General features: G+C 34.1%; 1 protein-coding gene across 6 annotated transcripts in view; it reads right to left on the bottom strand.

The window, feature by feature from the left end:
• LOC117314957 (disintegrin and metalloproteinase domain-containing protein 10-like) overlaps positions 1 to 27,899 on the bottom strand; it is a 63,297-nt gene that overhangs the window by 12,110 nt on the left and 23,288 nt on the right. For 4 of the 6 annotated variants that reach the window (XM_033869065.1, XM_033869061.1, XM_033869064.1 and 1 more), the window contains exons 3-17: positions 27,641 to 27,762; positions 20,880 to 21,054; positions 17,081 to 17,186; positions 14,784 to 14,966; positions 13,955 to 14,116; positions 12,652 to 12,847; positions 9,858 to 10,030; positions 8,485 to 8,680; positions 7,798 to 7,969; positions 7,228 to 7,332; positions 6,639 to 6,726; positions 6,326 to 6,446; positions 5,345 to 5,467; positions 4,506 to 4,645; positions 2,753 to 2,986 (exon numbers count right to left, since the gene is read on the bottom strand). In XM_033869065.1, coding sequence (XP_033724956.1) covers positions 2,753 to 2,986; positions 4,506 to 4,645; positions 5,345 to 5,467; positions 6,326 to 6,446; positions 6,639 to 6,726; positions 7,228 to 7,332; positions 7,798 to 7,969; positions 8,485 to 8,680; positions 9,858 to 10,030; positions 12,652 to 12,847; positions 13,955 to 14,116; positions 14,784 to 14,966; positions 17,081 to 17,186; positions 20,880 to 21,054; positions 27,641 to 27,762 — 2,296 coding nt within the window. The other 2 variants (XM_033869063.1, XM_033869067.1) reach the window with 2 other exon arrangements.

The following is a 27,899-nucleotide window of genomic DNA, read 5'->3' as shown; positions in this document are numbered from 1 at the left end:
AACCTTGATATAATGTCTCTCGTTTATATACAGTCAAACCTTGATATAATGTCTCTCATTATACAGTAAAACCTTGATATAATGTCTCTCGTTTCTATACAGTAAAACCTTGATATAATGTCTCTCATTATACAGTAAAACCTTGATATAATGTCTCTCATTATACAGTAAAACCTTGATATAATGTCTCTCATTATACAGTAAAACCTTGATATAATGTCTCTCATTATACAGTAAAACCTTGATATAATGTCTCTCGTTTATATACTGTCAAACCTTGATATAATGTCTCTCGTTTATACAGTAAAACCTTGATATAATGTCTCTCGTTTATATACAGTAAAACCTTGATATAATGTCTCTCATTATACAGTAAAACCTTGATATAATGTCTCTCATTATACAGTAAAACCTTGATATAATGTCTCTCGCTAATATACAGTCAAACCTCGATATAATGTCTCTCGTTTATACAGTAAAACCTTGATATAATGTCTCTCGTTTCTATACAGTAAAACCTTGATATAATGTCTCTCGTTTATATAGAGTCAAACCTTGATATAATGTCTCTCGTTTATATACAGTAAAACCTTGATATAATGTCTATTGTTGATATACAGTAAAACCTTGATATAATGCCTCTCCTGTACACATTAAAACCTTGATATAATGTCTCTCGTTTCTATACAGTCAAACCTCGATATAATGTCTCTCGTTTTTATACAGTAAAACCTTGATATGTCTCTCGTTTATATACAGTAAAACCTTGATATAATGTCTCTCGTTTATATACAGTAAAACCTTGATATAATGTCTCTCGTTTATATACAATAAAACCTTTATATAATGTCTCTCGTTTATATACAGTAAAACCTTGATATAATGTCTCGTTTATACAGTAAAACCTTGATATAATGTCTCTCGTTTATATACAGTAAAACCTTGATATACTGTCTCTCATTTATCGGTAAAACCTTGATATAATGCCTCTCCTGTACACATTAAAACCTTGATATAATGTCTCTCGTTTATATACAGTAAAACCTTGATATAATGTCTCTCATTATACAGTAAAACCTTGATATAATGTCTCTCATTATACAGTAAAACCTTGATATAATGTCTCGTTTATATACAGTAAAACCTTGATATAATGTCTCTCATTATACAGTAAAACCTTGATATAATGTCTCTCGTTTATATACTGTCAAACCTTGATATAATGTCTCGTTTATACAGTAAAACCTTGATATAATGTCTCTCGTTTATATACAGTAAAACCTTGATATACTGTCTCTCATTTATACAGTAAAACCTTGATATAATGTCTCTCCTGTACACATTAAAACCTTGATATAATGTCTCTCGTTTATATACAGTCAAACCTCGATATAATGTCTCGTTTATACAGTAAAACCTTGATATAATGTCTCTCGTTTCTATACAGTAAAACCTCGATATAATGTCTCTCGTTTATACAGTAAAACCTTGATATAATGTCTCTCGTTTCTATACAGTAAAACCTTGATATAATGTCTCGTTTATATACAGTAAAACCTTGATATAATGTCTCTCGTTTATACAGTAAAACCTTGATATACTGTCTCTCATTGATACAGTAAAACCTTGATATAATGTCTCTCGTTTATATACAGTAAAACCTTGATATACTGTCTCTCATTGATACAGTAAAACCTTGATATAATGTCTCTCGTTTATATACAGTAAAACCTTGATATAATGTCTCTCTTTTATACAGTAAAACCTTGATATACTGTCTCTCATTGATACAGTAAAACCTTGATATAATGTCTCTCGTTTATATACAGTAAAACCTTGATATACTGTCTCTCATTGATACAGTAAAACCTTGATATAATGTCTCTCGTTTATATACAGTCAAACCTTGATATAATGTCTCGTTTATACAGTAAAACCTTGATATACTGTCTCTCATTTATACAGTAAAACCTTGATATAATGTCTATTGTTGATGTACAGTAAAACTTTAAGATGACATTTCTCATTTATACAGTAAACTGAACATGTTGTGAATTTGACTTAAACATGAAATAATTTCATTTGGGAATGGGGCCCTTTAACGGCCCTAAAAAGCCTCCAGAAAGACCAGCTGATTCCTTATCAGCTATTAAAGATTCATGCATTTTGGGGGATAAAATTAAACAAACAAAAGATAAGTTAGACAGCATTCACATAAACTCAGGGTGTATACAATATATGTTTGAGTTTAAAGTCATTGAAAATTTCACACTGTAAATGATAATTTTAAAGGGACAGATCTATGTGAAAGATGTGCACCATCACAAGTTATTCAATTCAGTTATTATCAATATTGATTACAAATCAGGAAATTAAAACCTCAAAAAGAAGCACACTACAGCAATACATATCCCCTACAGGCCTCCACTAGCGATTTTGGTCCTTTACACGTGTCTGAAGTTTGATAAAAATCTGGCAAGGAATGAGGCCTCTAGAGCACTGACAATGATTTTCTAAAAAAAAAGTTATGGTGACCTTGACCTAACAACCCTGAAACAGAAACTTCTCCAAGATATCATGGTCCTTAATTAGTACCCTTAACGAGTTATATAACTAGCCCTGAACCAGGTATGTAACTATATATAGTGTGTAGATTCTTCTTTATTTTGTGTATTTCATAATAAAAACATCTAGTGTATATTATGTTTGTATACATTCCTTAGGACAACTTGACAAAAATTACAAGACTTACATTTGTATATCCAGCAGGCGCTGACGACTGCTGGTATGATTGTAAAGGTTGCGAGCTTGGTGCGTACGTCTGTTGTGGAGGAGGGCGACGTCGACGTCGGAGTGTGTCGGTGATGCGTAGGGCAGGCTTGGCCTTTGGATTACTACTAGGCGTATGTACAGCACAGATTTTTATAAACAATCCCATCAGGACCACAAGACAGAGAGCCATCATCATAACGGCCCACCAGTATTCCTGTAAAACACAATTTTAAATGTTACTACAGGCTAAAATTGGTATCTTAGGATAACACAGAGGATACTTTACCCTAATCCTAACCCAATAACAAGAGGCCCAGAGGGCCTGTATCTAACTGAAAAACCTCAGCAAAAACATGAACAAATTATAGTTTTACATGGAGATCCTTGAAAAAGTACAAAGAGATTAAGACCAGGTGTTCCACAAGTGGAAGCATCTTCCACTTCCTTGATGAGGCTTACCACACAAATCTATATCAAATATGGTTCAGCTTAAAAAATTACTTGAAAACCAATAATAATTTTCCAAAGTAATCTAAAACATACACAAAATAATCATCAGTTTAACATGAAGAATTATATTTTGATGATGAACAAGTGTTTAGGAAAACTTTCCCAAAACCCATAAATGTCAAGCACCGGTAACTAAAACACTTTCTTCAAAATTATTAGCCTCACTTTGATCACAAACAAATGTTACAAATCTTAAACAAGAGGCCCAGAGGGCCTGTATCGCTCACCTGGTTTCATGAGATATGAAACAAGAATGATGCTTATGTATATATTGGCACTGGTATTGCTATGTCAACATATATCATAAGCATTTTATATGGGTACATGTACATTGGTTTTATTTTAATACTAAAAATGCCAAAAAGTGCATTAATTCATGAAATGAAATTGACTTTTGGCGCGACCCCATAGGGATGCTACCACACAAATGTGAGTGATATCCATTGCTTAGTTTCAGGGAAGATCTTGTTTAGACCAATTGACCCCTTTTGACCCTGCCCTCTGCCCCCTGGGGGTCAGCTCCTTCCTTTATACAATTTTGAATCCCTACCCCAATAGGATGCTACCAGTCAAACCATTGCTAAGTTTCAGAGAATAAGTTGTTTAAATCAATTTAGCCAAATTGACCCCTCATAGTAATGCTACAAGACAAATATGAGCGACAGGCATTGCTCGGTTTCAGAGAAGAAGTCGTTTAAATCAATAAAGCCAGATTGACCACATTTGGCCCCGCCCCTAAGGCCCCTGGGGGGTCAGCCCCATCATTTGTACAATTTTGAATCCCCACACCATAGTGATGCTACCAGGCAAATATGAATGATAGCCATTGCTTGGTTTCAGAGAAGAAGTCGTTTATATCAATAGCGCAAAAATGACCCCTTTTGGCCCCGCCCCAGAGGCCCCCAGGGGGTCAGCCCCATCATCTGTACAATTTTGATTCCCCTACCCATAGGGATGCTTCTGACCAAATTTGTTCAAATTCCGATCAGCGGTTATGAAGAAGAAGTCAAATAAGTCAATTGTTGACGGACGGACGGACGACGGACGGACGACGGACGCCACGGTATGGCATAACCTCACCTTGGTCCTTCGGACCAGGTGAGCTAATAAGGCTGAGATAATATTTTGATAGAAGATCAAACATCAATTTTTCAGCTTGTGTGGTGTGTTTATTAGTTACAACGGTCTCTGGAATTTAAGTGGAATTAGACTTGACAACTCACCACAATCCAGGTTTTTATCTTCTGCAACGTTTTCTCGTTAAAGATGAGATTTTTAAGTCGAGCCAGAGGACCATCGTTATCTATTCCCCGACATTTATGGAAGACATCACAGTAACCTCGGTAATTATCGCAGGGAGAACCTGAAAATACAAACATCCACTCATAACTTACTGTATACATCAAGTCTTTAAGGATTGTATAAGGACACACATGATATTAGACATCTCAAAACATTGAGTTAGAAAACAGATGTGTTGTCCTTCTTGTTTGTTTGTTGGTTTATCATCAGTTTGGGTCATTTTTGGGCGGGGTCTCCTTGTAGTAGTTTGTGACTACCTCACTGAACATACAGAAGGCCTGTCTCATGCCATCCAAAGAAATTAGAGTGAAGTCTTTTGCCCAAAGACAAAATTATGAAAGCACAGAGCAGCCCATTCTCAGTTTCCCGAGAAACACAACATGACATGGGTAAGGAGTGTCGAACCATTATGGACCTCAGATCTTCATCCAAGATAACATGAGAGGCGGTCTAACTAACTATAGCGGCCCATGTGTTGTCCTAGGTCTGATCAGTGATGTTAAGGGCCTATAGTGTCAGCCACATATGGATTAGGAGGTGCAATAGACAATCATTCACGAAAATTCATAATTTTTGATACAGTGTATTACATTAAATATAGCCGTTTTCACTTGGTGGAGTTATTTCAAAATTCTAATATTGCTGATGGCATCATTGTCTCACAATGACATACAAAACAATATGTGAATAACACAAAAGTGAACTGAAAAAAGAAATTCCATTTGTAAAGACATTTATACTAGTAACAAAATTAACCAACCTGCTTGTAATTTGATTTTATCTAATTTGCCGTTAATAGCGTTGAGTAAAACTTTAAAATCCTCCTGTGGAGAATCTGCCGTAATCTGGGCGGAGCTGATACAGTCAGTGGTGTTCCTCTTCTCTGTGAGACAAAATCAGACACATGTTAAAGCAACTCTGACGAAGATTAATAATGATCAATCAAAAGAAAGAAAGATAAGAAAAGAAAGAAATATTTTCAAAGGGACATTCCTTCGTTCCGACATCAGAAAATTTCTATTGATAAAATCTATGCTTGAATGAGGATGATACAAGTTTTAGTTCCTACTAGTAATGGAAGTAATGATGAAATGTGCAGAAAAAAAAAAGACTTTTCCTACAAAAGTAATTCATGATATTTTGGGTCGAATTGAGAATTTTTAGGATTTAATACTTGAAACACTTTGGTTTAAGAGTAAAACTGCTGTATTAATGTAAAGATTATAACTTTTACCACTTGAGAAAAATAAATATTTCTCATTAAGTTTCAATTTGGCAACCTACACTTTATCTAAACGAAGGAATGTCCCTTTAAACAATACCAAGCTTCACTAATGTCATCGTCTAAAGGAATGAAAAAAGCAAAGTTACTTATGAATGGGGGAAGAAATGAAGGTGCCTATATTTTCTGATCACTTAACATGGATATGAGGACTGTTTTCTCTATCATCTTGTCACATGAAATAATGTTAATTTTTCATCATCTCATTTTAAACCACAAAATGATATTAATTTATTTCAATATTTTTTTGGAACATAAAATAATAATACATGTAACTAAATGACCCCCAAAATATTTGCATGAAAGTAACCATTCATTCTTTCCAAAATTTCTGACATACAAGTTCTTCAAATAAATTGCATTCTTAAAATTGTTATATGCTGTATTATAGAAACCCTTTAACACGATTGACATATTCGAGGCCATATGAAATGAAATTTGTGTTTAATAAACACTTACGACAGGAGAGGTAACACATCTGTTCTTTGTTGTCACTGCCAGTCGTGCCGAAGCATTCTTCGTACTCAGATATTCCCCGTGATTCATAGCCGATATGTTTACACAGAGATTCAGAACAAACCTAAAAAATCACAAAAACAGAACAATATTTTATCTTGTTCAATTCCTGAAAAATAAAATATGAAATCCACTGGGTTTTATATAACTAAAACACCTTTTCTTCTCCGAAGTAAATAAATCTCAATCACTGAGTATGGTTTACTAATAAGACCATTTTGTAAAACACTACATAGGAAGCTATAAATAAACTTACCCCCTCTTTACAAACACGCGATTGGCTATTACAAAACGTGGTGATGTCTGGGTAGTTATCAGCTGCTGGACAGTTAGCGGACGCACCAGTGGATCAGTCAAGGATAAATGATTTCCTTCTAGTTTATACAAAGAATACTTTCATTTTCAGTAAAATTTAGATTGTTGTGCAGCATGACAGTTGGTGGACTTATAAGTTCATCAGGTTTCTATGCAAAAAGTAACTCATGTTTCTCTTAAATTATCCAAAATCAGGAAATTTATTAGGAATTATTAAGTTATTATACCTCTGTGAATTGATCAAATATCCAAAGTAAGAAAATTACTTTGAATTCTGGAAAGATTATTAAGTTATGTAAGGGAGATAATCAGGCTCTGTAAGGGAGATAACAAGGTTACATTAGGGAGTCAATGAGGTTATATAGGGGAGACAATGAGGTTATGTAAAGGAAATAATCATGATATGTAAGGGAGATGATCATGATATGCAAGGGAGATAATCATGATTTATAATGCAGAAAATCATGATATTTAAGGGAGATAATCAGGTTATGTAAGGGAGATAATGATATGAGATTATCAAAGGATATGAGCAAATGGCACGCTTGACACACTCGGTTCCCACACGACAGGTCTGGTTGGCAGACTGCTGGACAAAGCCACAGTTTGAAGTACAACATGGACCTTGTGTTGGACTGTCAACAAAAAACAGGATAATTGTAATCTGATCAATAAGATTTCTCAGTTATAACTTGAAAATGTTTGTAATATATACATAATTACATCCATGCTTCTGTTAAATTTGAGCTTAATGCTAAGTCAAACTTTGAAATTGACCAAAATAATTGATCGAGGAGTATAATACAATCATGCAAATGTTGTTAACAGAAGAAAATTGAGAATGACACAGATGGATCCAGCCACTGTATCATAATCAGTATAATTTTACCATGACAGATGGAATCAATAAACAAATGTATTTCACACGCACAAAATAATTACTGTAATACTGTAATAATTAATATGCTTTAAGATGAATTTCATCCATCCATTAATACAATTGACCGTGATTGTAAATGACAAAACAAAAATAATTTCCAGCTTCACATCAGCTGTAACCCTTACTAAATGTTTTAGAATAATCATCGCACTTGACCTACCTGCAGGCATGTTTAACACCGGAAGTGTCTCTGCGTAATTTACAATCGTTGGCTGTTGTTTCTCCAGATTTTTTGGCATGACAACATTTGTCTTGGCAATCATCCAAATATCCACAGTCACATTCCTCATCTCCTTCTACTAGACCATTACCGCAGAATGCCACTCCAGACTCTGCAGGAGAAAGTAGGTGAAAATGTAGGAACAGGAGAAAGTAGGTGATAATCCAGGAACAGGAGAAAGTAGGTGATAATCCAGGAACAGGAGAAAGTAGGTGATAATCCAGGAACAGGAGAAAGTAGGTGATAATTCAGGAACAGGAGAAAGTAGGTGATAATGTTGAAACAGGAGAAAGTAGGTGATAATCAAGGAACAGGAGAAAGTAGGCGAAAATGCAGGAACAGGAGAAAGAAGGTGATAATCCAGGAACAGGAGAAAGTAGGTGATAATGTAGGAACAGGAGAAAGTAGGTGATAATGTAGGAAAAGGAGAAAGTAGGTGAAGTACATCAAATACCAATAGAAGACAAAAACGACAGAACGGAGATGATAATCCTCAAACAGGATAAAGTAAATGATAAAGCAATTAGAAAAATAGTTTAGTCAACAAAGTATATCTACAGCTGAAAGTAGACAATGTATTTTCTGAACCAAGTAAACAACACCATGGATTATTGACATTAAACTTACGCTTGAAACAATTCTTTTTGTTGGTCTCGTTTGTGATGGAGTTGAGGACTCGAGAGATGTTGTCTTTACTGCAGTCGGAGAATTTGTTGTTGTTGGAAAGGTCACCCTGTGTAGCGCTGGCGTACATAATGAAGTTTCCACTGACGGCATCAAGTGACGTGGTCCCATACGGTGCGCAATTGTCACCGCTATCGTGCTGTACACGAATATAAAACAAAAGATGTATGGAGAGTTCTGTAATAAGCCCAGCAATGTCTAAAACTGTTCATTACGAACTGTCTTCCTGTCCTAAATACTCAATGTCAGCTTAATAGGCAGATTACAAGATTAATAGAATCTAACATGGGTCTGTACCGTGGACAAGGGATATCTCAACCCGAGTGTAAGAGTTTGGCCAGTCAGCACGAGGCTTGCCGAGTGCTGCCAGCTAAACTCTTACACGAGGGTTGATATATCCTTGTTCGTGGAAAAAGACCCATGTTTTATTATTTTTCTCACATACTTGCAAGCAAATGTAAGTTTTTATGAAAGTTTTTCATCGCACCATCTTCAATTCTTCTTGGAATGTGTGTCAAATTGATGACGTAACCATTTACGACTTGGTTTACTCAACATTAAATGATTACGTTACAATATTGTGATATCGATTATTCTTTTCCCAACAGTGAGACAATAAACCATGTGAAGTATGTGAGAAAAGATGATCTCCACACTTCCCACTCCCAAACAGAAGTTACCTCCCTTTAAACACAGATCTGTCATTACTATGTTAGCCACACTTCATACAAAGGCCATCATATATTAGTCAGTTCAATCAAAAACCTGATTTTGTATGAAAATATACCATTTCAAAGCATTCTAAAATGCTCCAATTTAATTGCCAACTTTAACTTCACTAACACAGTCATATCTGTCTCAATGACTCAATCACATACAAAGCTTTCACTACATATGTGGCCTCCGACCAGAATTAATTTTCCTTTATGTTTCTACCACAGAAAAATAAATATAACAAATTTTCAAAATTTAGAATTTTCAGGATAGAACATCTATTTAATTTGAATGGATTTCCTGAAAACAATTAGATCCTTTTCAATTCCTTAAATTTGCTTTAAAAAGCGTTGCGGTAATTTTCGCAATCAATCAATATTCGTTTGTAATTTGAGATTTTGCAAACCGATATCAAAATAATAAGTGGTGGGAAATTTTCGCGATCAAAAGGACTCTGTGTAATTAGCATAAATTTCCCCTCATGTAAATTTCTAAGTTTACAATATAGAATTTGAATGGATATTCTGAAAATTGTTTAGGTCCTTTTCAATTCCTATGCTTCTAAAAGCTATGTGATGGCTTCAACACAAACTAGTACTTACCGGAGAGCCGAAGTTATGGCCGACCTCGTGGGCGAACGTGAGATGTGAGACGCGTGGCGCCACTAATTTCCCGTAATTAATTAGAGTAATGATACCCGTGTTGAGAGACTTGGACACCTTTGTGGTCCCCTCAGGGAAATCTTTGTGCTTCTCACAGATGCCGCCTGCAGCATCTGTAACATTTTAAATCAAACAGATGTTTAATTGAAGAATTAAATGAGACTTACTGCCAATTAGAATTTAATGATAATTCGGTCTAATTCACTAATGATAGTAAAGTACGAAGGGATTAAATGCTCATTCTGGTTTATATACCCTACCTTTGTTTAAGTTACGGATTACAAAATACAGGAATTCACACTTTTCTCCCAGCAGGCAATAAATGGCTCGAAAATAAGGGAGATATTGTCACATGTTGGCATGTATGGCATGTATATGTGTTATATATACACAGTATGGGAATCTAAGAAATCTAGTGTTACGAGGGATGATTGATATGTTGTGAGCCTTGTATTGAAGGAGGTACTTATATAATTAAGGATATTCTTTCAAGTCCTACTATTCTCTGACTATATAGGGCCGTGTACCCAAGGACTGGTCTCGTTTGGTAAGTTTATATCAACGAGGTAGTGCTCTAAAGTAAGCAAGACAAGCGGTTTTTGCAAAATGGACAAAATCGGTTAAAGAGCAGTGATCAAGTATTTTAACCATGTTCATGCCACTTCACCTAATTCTTTAGATCAGTATAACATCTCTGTTAATTCTTTAGATCAGTATAACATCTCCGTTAATTCTTTAGATCAGTATAACATCTCTGTTAATTCTTTAGATCAGTATAACATCTCTGTTAATTCTTTAGATCAGTATAACATCTCTGTTAATTCTTTAGATCAGTATAACATCTCTGTTAATTCTTTAGATCAGTATAACATCTCCGTTAATTCTTTAGATCAGTATAACATCTCCGTTAATTCTTTAGATCAGTATAACATCTCTGTTAATTCTTTAGATCAGTATAACATCTCCGTTAATTCTTTAGATCAGTATAACATCTCCGTTAATTCTTTAGATCAGTATAACATCTCTGTTAATTCTTTAGATCAGTATAACATCTCCGTTAATTCTTTAGATCAGTATAACATCTCCGTTAATTCTTTAGATCAGTATAACATCTCCGTTAATTCTTTAGATCAGTATAACATCTCCGTTAATTCTTTAGATCAGTATAACATCTCCGTTAATTCTTTAGATCAGTATAACATCTCCGTTAATTCTTTAGATCAGCATAACATCTCCGTTAATTCTTTAGATCAGCATGACATCTCCGTTAATTCTTTAGATCAGTATAACATCTCTGTTAATTCTTTAGATCAGTATAACATCTCTGTTAATTCTTTAGATCAGCATAACATCTCTGTTAATTCTTTAGATCAGTATAACATCTCTGTTAATTCTTTAGATCAGTATAACATCTCTGTTAATTCTTTAGATCAGTATAACATCTCTGTTAATTCTTTAGATCAGTATAACATCTCTGTTAATTCTTCAGATCAGTATAACATCTCTGTTAATTCTTCAGATCAGTATAACATCTCTGTTAATTCTTTAGATCAGTATAACATCTCTGTTAATTCTTTAGATCAGTATAACATCTCTGTTAATTCTTTAGATCAGTATAACATCTCTGTTAATTCTTTAGATCAGTATAACATCTCTGTTAATTCTTTAGATCAGTATAACATCTCTGTTAATTCTTCAGATCAGTATAACATCTCTGTTAATTCTTTAGATCAGTATAACATCTCTGTTAATTCTTTAGATCAGTATAACATCTCTGTTAATTCTTTAGATCAGTATAACATCTCTGTTAATTCTTTAGATCAGTATAACATCTCTGTTAATTCTTTAGATCAGCATAACATCTCTGTTAATTCTTTAGATCAGTATAACATCTCCGTTAATTCTTTAGATCAGTATAACATCTCTGTTATCTTTAGATCAGTATAACATCTCTGTTAATTCTTTAGATCAGTATAACATCTCTGTTAATTCTTTAGATCAGTATAACATCTCTGTTAATTCTTTAGATCAGTATAACATCTCTGTTAATTCTTTAGATCAGTATAACATCTCCGTTAATTCTTTAGATCAGTATAACATCTCTGTTAATTCTTTAGATCAGTATAACATCTCTGTTAATTCTTTAGATCAGTATAACATCTCTGTTAATTCTTTAGATCAGTATAACATCTCCGTTAATTCTTTAGATCAGTATAACATCTCTGTTAATTCTTTAGATCAGCATAACATCTCTGTTAATTCTTTAGATCAGTATAACATCTCTGTTAATTCTTTAGATCAGTATAACATCTCCGTTAATTCTTTAGATCAGTATAACATCTCTGTTATCTTTAGATCAGTATAACATCTCTGTTAATTCTTTAGATCAGTATAACATCTCTGTTAATTCTTTAGATCAGTATAACATCTCCGTTAATTCTTTAGATCAGTATAACATCTCCGTTAATTCTTTAGATCAGTATAACATCTCCGTTAATTCTTTAGATCAGTATAACATCTCTGTTAATTCTTTAGATCAGTATAACATTTTAACTTTTTCTGATGTGAACGTCATTTTAGCATTGACTGCAGCCTTTGAAAGATTAACCAAATCGAAAATTTACACAATTTTTTTAATGGCCATGCAGGTGCCTTATAGGTCAATTACAGGTCGCCAATAGTGAATTTAAGGCGCCATGGTCACTTTGAGCCCTGCTCTACAAGTGTCACCTACTTTTGTAGGATCCGACCCACGCCAGACCGAGGGTACCGTGGGTGAAGTCGCGTGCCGTGAAAACGTACGCCAGACAAAATTCATCATGATTCTCCAAAGAGTTGAGGTTAAGAAAGTTACTGACATCGATGTTTGGGTTACAGTATGATGTAGCACCTAAAATACTGTCACAATTCTCCGACTCCTTCGTCATAATCTGGGAACCAAAATATATCAAATTAACAAATTTTATATAATCTGTGAACCAAAATATATCAAATCAACAAGCATGATATTATCTAATCTGAGGACCAAAAAAAATTATAAAATGAACATACAATATTTTGATTAATCATTTAGCCTTTTACAGACTACTTGCATATTGATGGCTTTCTGTCTCAGTAATAAGAGAAAAAGAAAATATCTTATTACATTTTTACCAGTGAAATATCAAAAATTATTCATTCTATAAAAGTGATATTTTTCACTAGTGAAAAATATCACTTTTGCTGATTTGACCAATCAAATTAATGATTAGGAAATACCAAAATAATTGACCAATCAGAAAGCCCGAAATATATGTCAGCACTCAATGCTGCGCACTCGTGAAAAATATGAAAATATTAGCCCCACTCGTGAAATATATTTGGTATTACTGAAGACACTGTTAGATATCCTCTATGTATTAAAATTTTGAGTTTAATTTAATACAATGTGAATACAGAACCAGAAAATGACATTTCATTTGACATTTTTTTCTGAAATTCTGAAATTTCCTTGAATCAATATCTGACCGAAAGGGAAAAAAATATTTATAGACACACAGATGCATTGTCTGAGCCAGAATAATGATAGAACCATTCCATCAATACAAAAAAATTTCTTCTGTTATTTTTTTTCTGAAATTCTTCTAAAATTTATTTTATTAAAGGACACAGAAAGTTGCATTTCATTTATAAAAGACAATTTAATGTGTATGTAACTTAAAGTTTGCACTTTCAACTTCTAAAAACACAAGTCAGCCATGAGAACAAGGAACAGACAGGTGTTAAAGCTTACCTGAATTCTACATCTGCATTAATACAATAGCAAGGGAGGTAACTCTTCTGACAGATTACAGGAAAATAACAAATAAATATCAAGGGAGGTAACTCTTCTGACAGATTACAGGAAAATAACAAATTACCTTATGAAGTCTGTGCTAGATATATATCATTGTTTTACACTGATAGATCATTAACAGTGACAAATCAACATTGAAAGTTAAATTTAAGTGACCTTTAATATATGACTGATAGAAATAAAACTATTTATTGACACTCACCGACGTTCTCTGAACCTGGAAATGGACGCCTTCGTAGCTGAACCCTCCTCTACTAGGATCTCTTTCATACGTTGAAAATTTTGTTTCAGAATAAATTTTGTTGATAGCAGCAACATGCGCAGCAAACAGAGCGAGGATTTCATCTCGGGCGACGATATCACTCTGAAAATACCAATAAAACTCTGACAGAAACGACATTGTGTAGTATCCTCAGTTATAGCGAAAATTAATGGATCATGGAATGGTAAACTTTGGGACATATTTTACAAGAATATTTGAATTTATATCCAAAGATACCAACTTGCCAGAGGGACACCTACATCACAGAATCTGTGATGGCTGGCCGTTCTGTAATATACAGTATAGTTCTGATATTTGTGTAGGATTTAATTTTGGCTAAATTTGCAGTCATTAAATATTACGCGAAAATAGTACCCAGTGAATATTCACATATACAAACATATGCAAAGAAATGCTTACTGCAGAAGGTTTACAAGGTGTAATTCAGCTAAATCGAATACAACACTATGTCCCTCTGTGACAACCACAAAAATGTGCCCCTGTGAAATTTAACAAAATATCTGTGGGTTAATTACCAGACGAGGGTTAATTACAAGGTGAGGACTAAATACCATGCGAGGGCTAAATACCTGACAAGGGCTAATTGATAGATGAGGGCTAATTAACCAGATGATAGATGAGGGCTAATTAACCAGATGATAGATGAGGGCTAATTAACCAGATGAGGATGAGGGCTAATCAACAGACAAGTGCTAATTACCAGGCGAGGGTTAATTTTAAAACAGACGAAGGCTAATTAACCACTTACCACACCCTTGTTTTTGTAGAGATCCCATAACACGGGATCCGATCGTAGATACATATAACACGTGTTCTGTGGTCCTAGTGTGTTACGTCGATGTCGTCTGTGGGATGTTTCAGGGTGAACTGTGTTCTCTTCTTTCGTGTACATTTTGCGGTAGTGTTCCATTTCTTGTTTAAGTAATGTGGCCTGTGGATCAATACAAATAAATTGATTTTTTTATCTGAAAATGTGTCAGATTTTTTTGAGAAAATAAGGAAACATTTTTGTAAAATTATGGAAAATATATTTCCATAAAAAATAAGTATTTACAATATTTATAAAAATTATAGACAATCTCACAGAAGAGTTTATAAGGATTTTTTTTCAATAAATTCAATAATCACAAGTTGAATACATTCCACAATACCTTCATATCAATATGGATTTATCTATCAGCAAACGTGTTGTATGAGAAAGTTCAACAACATTTTCTTAAAATTTAAGAAAATAGATTCATAAAATCAGGGAAACATGGATCCTTAAAATGAATAAATGAAATTTAAAAAAAAAGATTAATTTTTTTTCTTATATTTTCAACACGTTAAAAAAATCACATTACTCACAGTATATCAATAGGAAAACAAAGCTTTGAGTGTTTTTTCATTACAGACTTTATGGATATATCAACCAAAATGTACAAAGAAATATATAATTGTAGATTGTGTTCGATAAATACAATATTTATAGGAATATTAGAGGATCTATGAGCAACATACCTTTATATAAAACATACCTTTATATAAAACATAACATTATATAAAACATATCTTTATATAAAACATAACATTAAAACATAACATTATATAAAACATACCTTTATATAAAACATAACATTATATAAAACATACCTTTATATAAAACATAACATTATATAAAACATATCTTTATATAAAACATACCTTTATATAAAACATAACATTATATAAAACATACCTTTATATAAAACATACCTTTATATAAAACATAACATTATATAAAACATACCTTTATATAAAACATACCTTTATATAAAACATATCTTTATATAAAACATACCTTTATATAAAACATAACATTATGTAAAACATACCTTTATATAAAACATACCTTTATATAAAACATAACATTATATAAAACATATCTTTATATAAAACATAACATTATATAAAACATACATTTATATAAAACATAACATTATATAAAACATACCTTTATATAAAACATAACATTATATAAAACATACCTTTATATAAAACATACCTTTATATAAAACATACCTTTATATAAAACATAACATTATATAAAACATACCTTTATATAAAACATAACATTATATAAAACATATCTTTATATAAAACATACCTTTATATAAAACATACCTTTATATAAAACATAACATTATATAAAACATACCTTTATATAAAACATACCTTTATATAAAACATATCTTTATATAAAACATACCTTTATATAAAACATAACATTATGTAAAACATACCTTTATATAAAACATACCTTTATATAAAACATAACATTATATAAAACATACCTTTATATAAAACATAACATTATATAAAACATACCTTTATATAAAACATAACATTATATAAAACATACCTTTATATAAAACATACCTTTATATAAAACATAACATTATATAAAACATACCTTTATATAAAACATACCTTTATATAAAACATAACATTATATAAAACATAACATTATATAAAACATAACATTATATAAAACATACCTTTATATAAAACATACCTTTATATAAAACATAACATTATATAAAACATATCTTTATATAAAACATAACATTATATAAAACATATCTTTATATAAAACATAACATTATATAAAACATACCTTTATATAAAACATAACATTATATAAAACATATCTTTATATAAAACATACCTTTATATAAAACATAACATTATATAAAACATACCTTTATATAAAACATACCTTTATATAAAACATAACATTATATAAAACATACCTTTATATAAAACATAACATTATATAAAACATACCTTTATATAAAACATATATCTTTATATAAAACATACCTTTATATAAAACATAACATTATATAAAACATACCTTTATATAAAACATACCTTTATATAAAACAGAACATTATATAAAACATACCTTTATATCAAACATACCTTTATATAAAACATACCTTTATATAAAACATAACATTATATAAAACATACCTTTATATAAAACATAACATTATATAAATCAAACCTTTATATAAAACATACCTTTAAGTTAAGTTCATGTTTCTCCAGTGGTTTCGTAGCTATTTCTTCCATTTCGTCTTGGTACATATCAAGGCCACATGTACCCGCCCCCTCTGGTCTCTTGTGTCTAGAGGTAAGAAAGTGAAGGAGAATTTATACTCTTTCGTGTCTGGAGGTATGAAAGTGAGGAATAAGTTTATATTCTTTTGTGTCTGGAAGTAAGAAAGTGAAGGAGAATTTATACTCTTTTATGTCTGGAGGCAATTTAAGAAAGTGAGGAATAATTTATACTCTTTAAAGTCTGGAGGTAAGAAAATGAGGAATAATTAATGTATACTCTTTAATGTCTGGAGGTAAGAAAGTGAGGAATAATTTATACTCTTTTATGTCTGGAGGTAAGAAAGTGAGAAATAATTTATTCTCTTTAATGTCTGGAGGTAAGAAAATGAGGAATAATTTATACTCTTTAATGTCTGGAGGTAAAAAAAGTGAGGAATAATTTATACTCTTTAATGTCTGGAGGTAAAAAAAGTGAGGGATAATTCATACTCTTTAATGTCTGGAGGTAAGAAAGTGAGGGATAATTCATACTCTTTAATGTCTGGAGGTAAGAAAGTGAGGGATAATTCATACTCTTTAATGTCTGGAGGTAAGAAAGTGAGGGATAATTCATACTCTTTAATGTCTGGAGGTAAGAAAGTGAGGGATAATTTATACTCTTTAATGTCTGGAGGTAAAAAAAGTGAGGGATAATTCATACTCTTTAATGTCTGGAGGTAAGAAAGTGAGGGATAATTCATACTCTTTAATGTCTGGAGGTCAGAAAGTGAGAGACAATTCATACTCTTTTGTGTCTGGAGGTAAAAAAGTGAGGGATAATTCATACTTTTTTATGTGAAACAGAGAACAAGATTAATTCAATTTAAATCACTGCCTCCGCTAAGGATTGAACCCGGAACTGGTGGCTTACTAGTATTACACTCAACCAATCAAGCTAAAGAGAAGATCTCTCTAGCCGAGCAATATATCGCGGCTAGTATTTACATGGGTTACATATGTTAGAGGTAAGAAAGTAAGGGATAAGTGTATATTATTTTATTTCTAGAGGCAAGAATGTTCAAGGACTTCTTACTAGACATAAACTTATTACCAGACATTCACTTATTACCAGACATTGGCTTATAACCAGAAATGGGCTTATTACCAGACATGGATTTATTACCAGACATGGACTTATTACCAGACATGTATTTATTACCAGACACAGACTTATTATCAGACATGGGCTTATTACCAGACACAGACTTATTACCAGACACAGACTTATTATCAGACATGGGCTTATTACCAGACACGGGCTTATTACCAGACATGGGCTTATTACCAGATATGGGCTTATTACCAGACATGGGCTTATTACAAGATATGGGCTTATTACCAGACATGGGCTTATTACCAGATATGGGCTTATTACCAGACACAGACTTATTACCAGACACAGACTTATTATCAGACATGGGCTTATTACCAGACATGGGCTTATTACCAGACATTGACTTATTACCAGACATGGGCTTATTACCAGATATAGACTTATTACCAGATATAGACTTATTACCAGACACAGACTTATTACCAGACATGGACTTATTACCAGACATGGACTTACTACCAGACATGGACTTATTACCAGACAAAGACTTATTACCAAACACAAACTTCTTACCAGATATAGACTTATTACCAGATATAGACTTATTACCAGACACAGACTTATTACCAGACACAGACTTATTACCAGACATGGACTTATTACCAGACAAAGACTTATTACCAGATACAGACTTATTACCAGACACAGACTTATTACCAGACACAGACTTATTACCAGACACAGACTTATTACCAGACAAAGACTTATTACCAGACAAAGACTTATTACCAGATATAGACTTATTACCAGACATGGACTTATTACCAGACACAGGCTTATTACCATACATGGGCTTATTACCAGACACAGACTTATTACCAGATTTGGGCTTATTACCAGACATGGGCTTATTACCAGACATTGACTTATTACCAGACATGGGCTTATTACCAGATATAGACTTATTACCAGACACAGACTTATTACCAGACACAGACTTATTACCAGACATGGACTTATTACCAGACATGGACTTACTACCAGACATGGACTTATTACCAGACAAAGACTTATTACCAAACACAAACTTATTACCAGATATAGACTTATTACCAGATATAGACTTATTACCAGACACAGACTTATTACCAGACACAGACTTATTACCAGACATGGACTTATTACCAGACATGGACTTATTACCAGACAAAGACTTATTACCAGATACAGACTTATTACCAGACACAGACTTATTACCAGATACAGACTTATTACCAGACACAGACTTATTGCCAGACACAGACTTATTACCAGACACAGACTTATTACCAGACAAAGACTTATTACCAGACACAGACTTATTACCAGATACAGACTTATTACCAGACATGGACTTATTACCAGATACAGACTTATTACCAGACACAGACTTATTACCAGACACAGACTTATTACCAGACACAGACTTATTACCTGACACAGACTTATTACCAGATACAGACTTATTACCAGACACAGACTGATTACCAGACACAGACTGATTACCAGACACAGACTTATTACCTGACACAGACTTATTACCAGATACAGACTTATTACCAGACACAGACTGATTACCAGACACAGACTGATTACCAGACACGGACTTATTACCAGACACAGACTTATTACCTGACACAGACTTATTACCAGATACAGACTTATTACCAGATACAGACTTATTACCAGACACAGACTGATTACCAGATACAGACTTATTACCAGATACAGACTTATTACCAGACACAGACTGATTACCAGATACAGACTTATTACCAGACACAGACTGATTACCAGACACAGACTTATTACCAGACATGGACTTATTACCAGACACAGACTTATTACCAGATACAGACTTATTACCAGACACAGACTGATTACCAGACAAAGACTTATTACCAGACACAGACTGATTACCAGACACAGACTTATTACCAGACACAGACTTATTACCAGACACAGACTGATTACCAGATACAGACTTATTACCAGACACAGACTGATTACCAGACACAGACTTATTACCAGACATGGACTTATTACCAGACATGGACTTATTACCAGACACAGACTTATTACCAGACACAGACTGATTACCAGACACAGACTTATTACCAGACACAGACTTATTACCAGACACAGACTGATTACCAGATACAGACTTATTACCAGACACAGACTGATTACCAGACACAGACTTATTACCAGACATGGACTTATTACCAGACATGGACTTATTACCAGACACAGACTTATTACCAGACACAGACTTATTACCAGACACAGACTTATTACCAGACACAGACTTATTACCAGACACAGACTTATTACCAGACATAGACTTATTACCAGACACAGACTTATTACCAGACACAGACTTATTACCAGACACAGACTTATTACCAGACACAGACTTATTACCAGACAAAGACTTATTACCAGACATGGGCTTATTACCAGACACAGACTTATTACCAGATATGGGCTTATTACCAGACATGGACTTATTACCAGACATGGACTTATTACCAGACATGGACTTATTACCAGACATGGACTTATTACCAGACACAGACTTATTACCAGATACAGACTTATTTCTGACTTATAATCAATGTCTCATACTTATAAGGATCCATATCCATATGTTTTTCGCTGTATATGACAGAATGGAATGGTTGTTCATCTGAGAAGAATCTCCGAGAATGCTCTATATGGTACGTTGTGTCTCCGGGGACAACGACAAATCCTCGGAAGACTCCCTCCACGATAGCTCCGTGGACAAAACTCCCTGGCATTCCTGAAATAAATGAAGTTCACATAATGGGCTGATGTTACGAAGATTTCACTGAAAATTCAATTCCTAGTAATTTCATGATCAACAACTGCAGAGTTATAGAGATAATTAGATGGTGTTGCAGCTTTTTGATTTAATTGCTTTCATCCTGTTCTTAAGATCACAGTGCAAAGATTTTTCACCTTTGAGTTTAACTTTCACCAATAAGTGAAATTTTCACCGGTCAGTGTAATTTTCACCATGTAATTTTTTCACCTGTAAGTGTAATTTTCACCGGTCAGTGTAATTTTCACCATGTAATTTTTTCACCTGTAAGTGTAATTTTCAACGGTCAGTGTAATTTTCACCATGTAATTTTTTCACCTGTAAGTGTAATTTTCAACGGTCAGTGTAATTTTCACTGGTCATTGTCATTTTCACCTGAATGTGTAAATTTCACCTTAACATGTGTCATTTTCACTTGTACATGTGAGTGTAAATTTCACCTTAACATGTGTACATTATGCAATAATATTGATATTGAGGATGAGTTCCATTTTATTTTAAAATGTTCTTTTTACATAGACTTACGTACTAAATATTTGAAACCATACTATTATCGTAGACCTAGCATTTTTAAACTTATTCAACTCATGAGTGTGAAAAATGTCAAAGAGTTAAGTAATCTTGGAAAATTTATTCATTTTGCATATAAACGAAGGTCAGAAGCATTATAAGTAAATACTTGTTGTGTTCGTTTCAAATATTATATTTCATTTCTATTGAGATGTATTGATGTAATGTTTATTCCAGTCGGAACAACAAGTACTGCAGACAGTACACATAAATATCTATCTATATGCAAAGTATACATATCGGTGTCTTTCACAATATTTGTGTAATACTTTGACTCAAAGAATACTTATATAATTAATAAGAACATATATTTAAAATTGTGTTTACGTCGCAATCGATCACTCTCCAAATGTGAAATTATGTTTATTACAACATGTTCATTAATGTCAATTAACTATGTAAACTTTTGGGCTGTAAGGCCCCTGGAATAAAATTGAATTGAATTGAGTGGAATACTTACCTGTGAGTATAATTTTCAATATCAGTACAGAATTAGTTTTGTTGATAGGACAAAACCAGTGACATTTTGTGTATACTTCATAAACAACAATCTTTTTCTTGTTTACTACATAAACAATAATTACTTGTTGTGAAAAAAAAAATATCTCAAAACTTCAGCATAACATTACGGATACAACCACTCGAGTTTGAAGTGGTCTCCTTGTCGGCTCGTGGGTCGAGGGTGTGCACGTTACACTTACCAAGTCACAGGTCGAAACATCTTGATAAAGATTGTATCCTATAGCTATAGCTACCTACTTGCATCCTTAACCATCAAAACATGATGATACAGAGCTTTCATTTTCAGAGCACTTTTTGGGGACAATAATGGCCTCAATCCCAATCAAATTTCATATTTAATCCAAATTTCAAAATTGGCAGTTTCTTCTGAAAATTTCCCTCCCAAATTTTCTTCCCAAAATGAGGTAAAAGGGTGCATCCCTAATCAGTGAGAATTGCCCGCGAAAAAGCTCTATGATACCCTCTGGAATAAAAGTCGGCCTTTAAAGGATAGTACAACTGATTTAAATACATGCAGGCCTCATCAGACCACAATTAATTTCCCTCTATGTTATACCAGGCCTCAGACCACAATTAATTTCCCTCTATGTTATACCAGGCCTCAGACCACAATTAATTTCCCTCTATGTTATACCAGGCCTCAGACCACAATTAATTTCCCTCTATGTTATACCAGGCCTCAGACCACAATTAATCTCCCTCTATGTTATACCAGGCCTCAGACCACAATTAATTTCCCTCTATGTTATACCAATGTAAAATGAAAATTAAAATATTTCAAAATTTTGTACAAAATCTAATTTTAATGATTATTTATAATTATTCAAGCTGAATCTACAGTGAGCTGGAAAGTACCTCATGACCTGCATTTAAGAAAGATATTTCTGTTTAAATGTTACCACCCCTCTATAAATTACAAAATATCACTACTCCGGCCTGATAACTCGTGTCCCAGACTCCTGCATGAGGCCATACACAGGTAAATATTTGGTGTAATGAGGACATGGTGTAATGAGGACATGGTGTAATGAGGACACGGTTATATAAATTATCCTCATTGTACGACATGGTGTAATGAGGACACGGTGTAATGAGGACATGGTGTAATGAGGACACGGTTATATAAATTATCCTCATTGTACGACATGGTGTAATGAGGACACGGTGTAATGAGGACATGGTGTAATGAGGACATGGTGTAATGAGGACACGGTGTAATGAGGACACGGTGTAATGAGGACATGGTGTAATGAGGACACGGTGTAATGAGGACATGGTTATATAAATTATCCTCATTGTACGACACGGTGTAATGAGGACATGGTTATATAAATTATCCTCATTGTATGACATGGTGTAATGAGGACATGGTTATATAAATTATCCTCATTGTACGACACGGTGTAATGAGGACACGGTGTAATGAGGACATGGTGTAATGAGGACATGGTGTAATGAGGACACGGTTATATAAATTATCCTCATTGTACGACATGGTGTAATGAGGACACGGTTATATAAATTATCCTCATTGTACGACATGGTGTAATGAGGACACGGTTATATAAATTATCCTCATTGTACGACACGGTGTAATGAGGACATGGTGTCATGAGGACACGGTGTAATGAGGACACGGTGTAATGAGGACACGGTTATATAAATTATCCTCATTGTACGACATGGTGTAATGAGGACACGGTGTAATGAGGACATGGTGTAATGAGGACATGGTTATATAAATTTTTTCTAATTGTACGACACGGTGTAATGAGGACACGGTTATATAAATTATCCTCATTGTACGACATGGTGTAATGAGGACACGGTTATATAAATTATCCTCATTGTACGACATGGTGTAATGAGGACACGGTTATATAAATTATCCTCATTGTATGACATGGTGTAATGAGGACATGGTGTAATGAGGACATGGTGTAATGAGGACACGGTGTAATGAGGACACGGTTATATAAATTATCCTCATTGTACGACATGGTGTAATGAGGACATGGTGTCATGAGGACATGGTGTGATGAGGACACGGTTATATAAATTATCCTCATTGTACGACACGGTGTAATGAGGACACGGTTATATAAATTATCCTCATTGTACGACATGGTGTAATGAGGACATGGTGCAATGAGGACACGGTTATATAAATTATCCTCATTGTACGACATGGTGTAATGAGGACATGGTGTAATGAGGACATGGTGTAATGAGGACACGGTGTAATGAGGACATGGTGTAATGAGGACACGGTGTAATGAGGACACGGTGTAATGAGGACATGGTGTAATGAGGACATGGTTATATAAATTATCCTCATTGTACGACATGGTGTAATGAGGACACGGTTATATAAATTATCCTCATTGTACGACACGGTGTAATGAGGACACGGTTATATAAATTATCCTCATTGTACGACATGGTGTAATGAGGACACGGTTATATAAATTATCCTCATTGTACGACATGGTGTAATGAGGACACGGTTATATAAATTATCCTCATTGTACGACATGGTGTAATGAGGATATGGTGTCATGAGGACACGGTTATATAAATTATCCTCATTGTACGACATGGTGTAATGAGGACACGGTGTAATGAGGACACGGTGTAATGAGGACATGGTGTAATGAGGACATGGTGTAATGAGGACATGGTGTAATGAGGACATGGTGTAATGAGGACATGGTGTAATGAGGACATGGTGTAATGAGGACACGGTTATATAAATTATCCTCATTGTACGACACGGTGTAATGAGGACATGGTGTAATGAGGACATGGTGTAATGAGGACACGGTGTAATGAGGACATGGTGTAATGAGGACACGGTTATATAAATTATCCTCATTGTACGACACGGTGTAATGAGGACATGGTGTAATGAGGACATGGTGTAATGAGGACATGGTGTAATGAGGACACGGTGTAATGAGGACATGGTGTAATGAGGACATGGTGTAATGAGGACATGGTGTAATGAGGACACGGTTATATAAATTATCCTCATTGTACGACACGGTGTAATGAGGACATGGTGTCATGAGGACACGGTGTAATGAGGACACGGTGTAATGAGGACACGGTTATATAAATTATCCTCATTGTACGACATGGTGTAATGAGGACACGGTGTAATGAGGACATGGTGTAATGAGGACATGGTTATATAAATTTTTTCTAATTGTACGACACGGTGTAATGAGGACACGGTTATATAAATTATCCTCGTTGTACGACATGGTGTAATGAGGACACGGTTATATAAATTATCCTCATTGTACGACATGGTGTAATGAGGACACGGTTATATAAATTATCCTCATTGTACGACATGGTGTAATGAGGACACGGTGTAATGAGGACATGGTGTAATGAGGACATGGTGTAATGAGGACATGGTGTAATGAGGACACGGTTATATAAATTATCCTCATTGTACGACATGGTGTAATGAGGACACGGTGTAATGAGGACATGGTGTAATGAGGACATGGTGTAATGAGGACACGGTTATATAAATAATCCTCATTGTACGGCATGGTGTAATGAGGACACGGTGTAATGAGGACATGGTGTAATGAGGACACGGTGTAATGAGGACACGGTGTAATGAGGACATGGTGTCATGAGGACATGGTTATATAAATTATCCTCATTGTACGACATAGAAAGCAATCCACAGAAACTCCAATTTAATGCAATAAAAATTTAGGAAAATTAATTTTCAATGCAAAAACCGCTGAAATGAAATTGCCACTAGAATTAGTATTTTTTTGCAGTAGGCCTGGTATCCCAACTGTCCCTGTTAATGTATAAATAACCAATCTGCCTTGAACATTCTTCACATCAGTCAACCATCATGGTTTTCGTTTTGCCTATTTGACAAATCTAGTTAAAAGTCGGCCATTAGACACAAATTCAAACCCATACCAACATTTTATAATAAAATTGTCATGTGAAACTCAGGTATGACAATACGACAATCCAGTACACCTACAAAGTCAAACTCAGGTATGACAATACGACAATCCAGTACACCTACAAAGTCAAACTCAGGTATGACAATACGACAATCCAGTACACCTACAAAGTCAAACTCAGGTATGACAATACGACAATCCAGTACACCTACAAAGTCAAACTCAGGTATGACAATACGACAATCCAGTACACCTACAAAGTCAAACTCAGGTGTGACAATACGACAATCCAGTACACCTACAAAGTCAAACTCAGGTATGACAATACGACAATCCAGTACACCTACAAAGTCAAACTCAGGTATGACAATACGACAATCCAGTACACCTACAAAGTCAAACTCAGGTATGACAATACGACAATCCAGTACACCTACAAAGTCAAACTCAGGTAGTGACAATACGACAATCCAGTACACCTACAAAGTCAAACTCAGGTATGACAATACGACAATCCAGTACACCTACAAAGTCAAACTCAGGTATGACAATACGACAATCCAGTACACCTACAAAGTCAAACTCAGGTGTGACAATACGACAATCCAGTACACCTACAAAGTCAAACTCAGGTATGACAATACGACAATCCAGTACACCTACAAAGTCAAACTCAGGTATGACAATACGACAATCCAGTACACCTACAAAGTCAAACTCAGGTGTGACAATACGACAATCCAGTACACCTACAAAGTCAAACTCAGGTGTGACAATACGACAATCCAGTACACCTACAAAGTCAAACTCAGGTGTGACAATACGACAATCCAGTACACCTACAAAGTCAAACTCAGGTGTGACAATACGACAATCCAGTACACCTACAAAGTCAAACTCAGGTGTGACAATACGACAATCCAGTACACCTACAAAGTCAAACTCAGGTGTGACAATACGACAATCCAGTACACCTACAAAGTCAAACTCAGGTATGACAATACGACAATCCAGTACACCTACAAAGTCAAACTCAGGTATGACAATACGACAATCCAGTACACCTACAAAGTCAAACTCAGGTGTGACAATACGACAATCCAGTACACCTACAAAGTCACAAGAGATGCATAAAAATATATCGATCGAGCCATAAAACTCACAAAAATCTTCAAAATGAAGCGAATCCTTCCAGATGTACATACATTCACCATGGACTTTCTTTCTAAAAATTACTTTCATCGAAATAAAAAAAAAATGTAGGAAGATTTTCTTGCTTTCACAAGGTAATGAGATTTACAGAAATGACAATTCGAAATTACACGGTACGTGAAATCTGGAGATCTGTAGGACGAATGATTCAAAAATACATGATACATCGACGGAAAGATTTTTAACAATTTACTCATGCTGGAGTTTATATTACCTGTGACTCTGCCCTCGTATATAAAAGAGGTGTCCACAGCCATTTTGCTGCCATTCCTGTGCTGGAGTTTATATATTACCTGTGACTCTGCCCTCGTATATAAAAGAGGTGTCCACAGCCATTTTGCTGCCATTCCTGTGCTGAAGTTTAAAATCTTGACTAAATACATTCTTCGCCCTCTCTAATTGAAGATCAAAATTTCTGAAAAAATAAAAAAAATATTATATGCATGAAAGTCTCATTAAATAACTCCATATAAGGAATTTTTTTTGATTGGCGTCCTTACAATAGTTTGCTTGGTCTTATAATTAGATGAACCGATGAAACCGTGTGAGACT

The sequence above is a fragment of the Pecten maximus genome, chromosome 17 (genome assembly GCF_902652985.1).
Source record: "Pecten maximus chromosome 17, xPecMax1.1, whole genome shotgun sequence".
Lineage (NCBI taxonomy): Eukaryota > Metazoa > Mollusca > Bivalvia > Pectinida > Pectinidae > Pecten > Pecten maximus.
Note: the sequence above shows the minus strand (reverse complement) of the source record. Positions and strands in the feature narration are given on the sequence as shown.